The sequence below is a fragment of the Arvicola amphibius genome, chromosome 18, assembly GCF_903992535.2.
Source record: "Arvicola amphibius chromosome 18, mArvAmp1.2, whole genome shotgun sequence".
Classification (NCBI taxonomy): domain Eukaryota; kingdom Metazoa; phylum Chordata; class Mammalia; order Rodentia; family Cricetidae; genus Arvicola; species Arvicola amphibius.
Window position 1 is genome coordinate 26,519,460 of NC_052064.1, and position 7,257 is coordinate 26,526,716.

Here is a 7,257-nt window from a genome sequence, read left to right on the forward strand (position 1 = left end):
CAAGCAAGTCCAATCTAAAAAGCTGTTTGAAATTAAGAGATAATATTCTGGTGGGTTTTCAAAATCAGCCTATATGAAAGCCTTTTTCTCTGGAAAATTATGCAAACATATGTAGGTTTACAGAATATTTAATTGGTTCCTTTGCCACACATATTCTAAAAATACAGCCCCAAATCTACGCTAGCTTATCATGAACATAAAACCTTAATTTTTTGGCATATTGTGAAAGACAATCATCTCATGAGATTCTGTTCGTTTTCATCTCTTTTTTTAGGTGAAAAACCAAAACTGTGATTTTTTTTTTTTTAATCTGGCCCTGGCAGAACCCTGGGAGTCACAGGAGAGATGGACATTTCGTGACAAGATAGGCATGAAATGAAATTGCCCTTCTAACTTAATGCTAAAATATTATGTACTTTTAGATTTAGCCTTCGGATGTGTTTCCTGATAATTTTCATATATCAAGGCTCTTACCACAAGCATGTGCATACAAACACGTACAATGTGCCAATTATTACTGCATATGGACTGAGATGGAAATAAAGAGCAAACATCAGTGTGGTTTTAGCACAGGGAGAGCACACATTTCTAAAGCATTCCAGAGATTTAAAATATTAAATTGATTGATAAAGGAGTAAGTCACAAAACAATCCCACACCAGTTTGGAATTATGATTAGTAAAAGGGTTATTTACTTAAAGGGTAAAACTTACAGATCACCGCCCTAGACGACAGCCCTCTGCATGACCAGGAAAAGAGTCTGGTAGCCTGAATTGGTGTTCCAAGCAAGAGAGGGAGGCACAGCTACCTCTGTTTTTCAAGCCAAATAGACCACACCCATGTGGGCTGGTGTCTTAAAGGCTATTGGCTGAAGGAGCGGAAAGAGTTCCCGCAGCAGACTAATTAAAAATACAAAATCAGTATAATTTGGAATATATATTTTTTAAAACATTGAAAATGACTGCATCATTAAATAATAATCTTAAATTACTAGCCCCTAACATGTGCAGATTATTCAAATAAGTGCATAATTAAGAATAGTATAGGGCTGAAGAGATGTCTTTATGTTTCAGAGAACTGCCTGCTCTTCGAGAGGACCAGGGTTTAATGCACAGATTCAACCTAATGGCTCACAGCTTTCTATAGATTCAGTTCCAGAAGATATAATACTCTCTCCTGAAGTGTAAGGGCAGCAGGCACATACATTTTTCTCAGACATATATGCAAATAAAATAGTCATACATAGAAAAGAAGTTTATTTTAAAAAATGAAAAGGTATTTTAGTGTATGTGTTAAATGTTGACCCAACCCCACCCCAAATAGGTATTGATGAGAAAAACATGAATAAAATGCTCACACATACTTAACTGGTTTTTGGTAATACAATAGTGGAGAACTTATAACATTTTATTAATTCTCTAAACAATCAAATGACGTAGGATCAGGAAAACTTGATAGTGCAGCTGACTAAAGCCAGACAATACATACCTAATAATCTGACCAACGCTAATAGATTAGCCTTATCCCACGACGTAGACCCCATTGAGCTGGTGGTCTTCCTGCCCGCCCTGTGTCGGAAGATGGGGGTCCCCTACTGCATCATCAAAGGAAAGGCCAGGCTGGGGCGGTTGGTCCATAGGAAGACGTGCACCACTGTTGCCTTCACACAAGTTAACTCGGAAGACAAGGGTGCTCTGGCCAAGCTGGTGGAAGCTATTAGGACCAACTACAACAACAGATATGATGAGATCCGCCGCCAATGGGGAGGCAATGTCCTGGGTCCTAAATCTGTGGCTCGAATTGCCAAGCTGGAAAAGGCAAAGGCCAAAGAACTTGCCACTAAACTGGGTTAAATGTACTGCTGAGTTTTCTGTACATAAATATAATTACAAAACTTCAAAAAAAAAAAAAAGTAAAGACAGAAATTTATAGTGATAGCTTGAGGCTCACTCTTCTATTCTTTACAATCTGTCATTAATTCTAGTTTCTGCAGTCTGTAGTCACATGAATGCCTGGGCAACTTCCACAATAGTTCCAACGTCCCATTTTCAAAATAGAAGAAATCAAAAGTGAAAGGAATAGAATGGGAAACGCAGGAGAAAGCAATGCCTCGGATGGTTTTATATGTCACCTCTGTCTTCCTTTCTGTATGCCATATCTCCATTATGATTTGGGTCACGGTGCTCTATAATTATTTAAACTTTCTTTCACCTTGTTTGACCACCGACTTTCTTTGTTTTGAAGCACTTGTGTTGTTAAACGTAAGAGCAGCGCCTGCTGAAATGATGCAGGCTTCAGAGAACAATGTTTTTATTTTAGTCTTTAAAAGGTCACAGTACAGCTGAACAACACTAAATTACTTTGCGAAAACCACAGCGTCTGTCAACAGGGCACACTTTCACAGCTGGTTTTTCTGAGTTTGATTTGCATTTTGCAAATCTTATTAAAGTGTCAGTAAGGGGTAAATTGGGCTTCCCATTTTCACTCAAAATTTGGAACACAGAAAATACTTTTAAGTATATTTTAAATTGATACTTTATAATCATTATAATCTTCAAAGATGTGAATTAGTCAAAAGAGTGAGAATTCTCAGGTAGCAAAATATTTTCTATTTATTTGTTCTACAGGGCTGACAGAAAAATACCAAATAATGATGAAACCTAAACTTTTACAGTAAATAAGACATAAAACTTGGAAAACCATACAATAAATTCTTGCTTCTTTCTGAAGAGGAATGAAAGTATTTGCTTTTCTTCCTCCATTTACTGATTATATCTGTCTAGTCCTACATGGAGACAGTAGACTTCCCTGGTCAAACAAATCCCAGTCAGTGCTTAAAATTATACAATCAAAGGGGGTCTTAGGGGAGCTGGTTAGGTGCCAATTCAATAATGCCGAACTTTTCATTTTATTCTCAAGGTGAAGAGAGTATTGGATTGCTTTTACTTTGCAAAGTATGACACATGGAGGCCACTGTTTTCAAATCTGCCCAATAAATTAATGCAAAGTTTCAGTTGTGCCTTTAAAAAATGCCCCTTATATATGTCAATTGCAACAGAGTTAAATACTGAGCTATGAAACTGCTAAGCTGCCTCTTGAACAAACATTTACCTTCCCATTTTAGGGTAGCATTTCTTTGGGAACATGTTTGAATGCTATGGTTCTATGAATCACATTAGGAGAGGATTAAACAGAGTAAGTGCATCTGCAAGAGAAAGTGTATCTGTAACTCAGTCTGCTGGATGTGGGACGAGAAATGAGGGAGCAGTTTCTACCCTGAAGGTGAGCAGCAGATTTCCAATGTCTGGAAGCCCAGACAACGTGAAGGAGAAAGAAGGGTGGGGATGTCTAGCTTGAGGCTCCTCTCATTGTGTCTTGGTTGTCAGGACCCACTGCTCCCTTCCCCCTCCCCACAGACCATGATGTCCAGCCTCACATCAGCCAGCAGTAACAGAGACAGGTGGCCACGATTGTTTTTCTAAGGTTTATTAGTATATTTAACATCAGTGCAAATGTTTTCCTTGGGAATTTCTCTTTTAAAAAGAAAAATGATTTATCAAGACACTACTTACTACACTATTTGAACGAGTATTTTAGACTCCTCAGTGTATTTCATTGCTAATTCAGAAGCTGAAGATAGATACCAAGGTGACATCTTTAAAAACCAAACAAAGGGAATTTTACAAGGAAGCTCATCATAGATTAACAGTCTTAAAATGGATATTAAGAATGATTCTTTAAAACAGGATCGGAGAACACTTATAGTTGTGGGTGCACATATCTCTACTCATGCCCCACAGGGAAGCTCATAATTGTGGCTCCTTGTGTCTCTACTCATGCCCCCACTCCAGGGAAGCTCATAGTTGTGGCTCTTCATGTCTCTACTCATGTACCCCAGGGAAGCCCAGCTCTTATGTCTTATCAAGGAAGCTTCTTTCTGCAGAAGAAAAAGACCATTTATTGATACCTGAAGCTGATCAAAAGAGAAGAACTGACCATGTGGTGCCCATCCCTAATTGATTTATTTGTCTCCAAAACAACTGATACACCAAAGTGTCAAGGAACAATGTAGAAGGAAAAACACAAAGCTTGTAAAAGCCAGAGAACTAGAGTATCTGCTTGAAATAGTGTCTTCAATGTATGACAGGGCTGTTGCAGCCATGAAATATGAAACTCAATCATTAAGATGATGATAATTTAAACAATCTAAGCCGGAGTAACACTACCTTTATAATCTCTGAACCACAGAAGACTGCAGGTCACTTGAACAACCCTTCCTTTCTAATGACTTTCACAATAAAACTCCACGCTGCATGCACTGCCTACGCCACGGGAAGACCCTCTCTATTTCCTCATATGATGGAGACTCTCTTCACTGTCATTCACGTGCAGGACTCTGAAGGAAAATGTGTGCTGTGTCCTTTTAACAGGTGAAGAGCGTTACCATCCGGCAAATGACACATAGCGATTTAAGAGCTTTAGTAACTGCAGAGAAAATAGTGCTACTATTACACGGGTGGAGGCTGTATCTCTAATAAGTCAGACAGAGGTGATTATTTTTAAAAAGACAATGCAGTAGGAGAACCAAACACGGGGGCACTCCAGGTTGGGAAAATTCATTGCAACGACAGTCTTCATGGGTCTGTTTGTAGTAAGCCTTCTTTTCAGTAGATTATACCGCAGAGCATGCAGAAGTATGTGAGGACCAGTACCGCTAATCTCAGTAGAATTCTTAGCTTGTTAGGGCTCCTTGTGATGGGCCTACTTCAGCTGTTATTTCCCATATGTTCCTCTCCTCTTTCAAAGTAAACATTAAAAATAAACTAGGGAGCATAATTTATGAGTGATTTTCGCACATTTATTTTTCAAACCCACTTACACATAACTATAATGGGATATAATTATTTAGTATCTTGTTTGCTTGTTTGTGAATATATATATATATATATATATATATGTATATATATATATTTTGCCAAATCACTGTACAGTTTATTCAAGTATGATAATTTAATTACACAGGAAAGAGGAAGATAGTGACTAAAATAGAATCACACAGTTTGAAATGATCAAGCTCATTCTAAATTGATGTGTTTTTAAAAAATGAACCCATGTCAACTAGAGGCTTTGGAGTTATCAGAAATATGGTGAAGAAATTAAAGATTTTATTTAGAAGAAACACTAACATCCAAAAGAATCTTTAAACTTATCTTTCGCATATCCTAAAAATCATGCACAGTAAGGTAATTTTACATTTAAAAACGTAAGTTGAGTCAGGCAGTGGTGGCAGACGCCTTTAATCCCAGCACTCCAGAGGCAGAGTCAGGAGGATCTCTGTGAGTTTGAGGCCAGCCTGGTCTGCAAGAGCTAGTTCCAGGACAGGCTCCAAAGCCAGAGAAAACCTTGTCTTGAAGGACAAAAACAAAAGCAGAAGAAATAGAAGTTGACTTAAGTTTAATAAAATCTCCCATTTCACTCAAGTATAAACCAAACTTCAGTACAAAACAAACAAAACAGAACAAAAAACAGGACAAACAAAAAAAAAAACCCAGACATTCTCAGTTTAATGAGAAAATACCAAATATTACAGAGTCACCAAAAACCCTACCCAGGTCACAGAATTGTGTGATTATAGTTTAATTCTTTCATTTATAAAAACTCTTTATTTATCCATTCATTTCGGAGGATCGCACTTTAATCCAGGCAGGCCCCAGATAGACCAGGTAGCTCAGGCTGAACTGAGGCTCCCAAACTTGTTCCTGTTCTCTCTTGAGATTAAAGGTGTAAATCACCACAGCTGTGGAGGAAATCTCTGCCCTCCACCACCAACGTTTGAGTTTAGAGACTTATGCATGAGAGGGGTATTCTCATATTGAGATATGTTTATTCTGTTCAATTAAGTTTAAGCAAATATATTTAATCCACATCTATAATATTTTGTTACTCTTTGCTCAGGTATTTGAACACTCACTAGCTGGTTACACAGTTTGGGGAGGTGGTGCCATCTTGCTAGAGGATATAAGTCATTGAGAATGTTTTGAAAGCTCCTAGGCATTCCCTACTTCCTGATTGTTCTTTCTGCTTCCTATTTGTGGTAGAAATTATGGTTGCTCATCTTTCTGCCCCTGCTGTTATGTTTCCTGATGGCTTCCATATGTACTTGCTGGGATGACTCCTGGCCCCCTTGAACCATAAACCAAAGAATGAAGGCGTAAGTCACAAACAATCCCACACCAGTTTGGAATTATGATTCATAGAATGGTTATTTATTTAAAAGGGAAAAACTTACAGATCACCGTCCCAGCCAACAGCCCTCTGCGCAATCAGGAAGGGAGCCTAGTCGCCTGAAGCAGAGCCGGAAGCCAAAGAGCGAGTGGAGGGGAGTGGCCGCATTTTTAAAGGAGAGACCACGCCCCAATGGGCTGGTATCTCAGCAGCTATTGGCTGAAGGAGAGGAAGGAGCTCCCACAACAAAAGAAAACTTTGTTTCTGTAAATTTTTCAGTCATAATTATTTTGTGTTATTACTTGTTTGGTTTGGGGACTTGGGTTGGTGTTTTGTTTTCCTTTATTTGTAGAGACAGAGCTTTTCTGAGTAACCTTCATTGTCCTGTCCTGGAACTTGCTCTGTAGACCGGGTTGGCTTCAAATTCATAGAGAAGCACATGCCTCTGCCTCCTAAAGCTGGGACTAAATGTGTGCCCCTAGTTTTGTTTTAACAAAGCAACGGAGAAGAAACTAATACAACCCATATTATAAACTTGATCATATTATCAGTTTTTGTCATTCAATTAAACATTTTATTGTCAACATTGTAAGAAATATGAGGGTGATTATCTGTCTTATTTCAAAGAAAAAAAGAGGTGAACAAGTCCAAATTAAAATTTCAAATCTCAGAGTCACTTTCAGCCTACCATCGTACTTCAACTATGGAGTTAATGCTGTTGCTAACCGTGATGGCATCATTGACGTGTGCGTGTCTGTGTGTGGCTCTGTGTATGTGAGTCTCTGCGTGTGTTTGTGTGTGTTCATATAGAAAAAGATTCAACTAATCACAACTAAAGAGTTCAGTGATTTTTGGGCTAAAATTTATAGCCTGATTTTTTTTCTTCATAGCATCTAATTTAAAAAGTCATGTGTGCTCATTGACATGAGCTGCGTAATAGACTCCTCCTTTCTACAGAACTTAGAAACCACACATATTGTGTGTGACTATCCTCCAAGTCCAACAACCATCATTTAGGTAGTTCGGCTGTGCC

At 38.3% G+C, this 7,257-nt stretch overlaps 1 protein-coding gene across 1 annotated transcript; it reads left to right on the top strand.

The window, feature by feature from the left end:
- Positions 1-1,554: 1,554 nt before the first annotated feature.
- On the top strand, positions 1,555-1,897 carry LOC119803818 (60S ribosomal protein L7a-like). The gene has a single exon (XM_038315248.2). The coding sequence runs from the start codon at positions 1,580-1,582 to the stop codon at positions 1,850-1,852; it is 273 nt and encodes a 90-aa protein (XP_038171176.2). The 5' UTR covers positions 1,555-1,579; the 3' UTR covers positions 1,853-1,897.
- Positions 1,898-7,257: the final 5,360 nt, after the last annotated feature.

What these genes read in the sequence shown, in the direction of transcription:
- LOC119803818 (XM_038315248.2), top strand. Translation starts at nt 1,580, where the DNA reads ATGGGGGTCCCCTACTGCATCATCAAAGGAAAGGCCAGGCTGGGGCGG.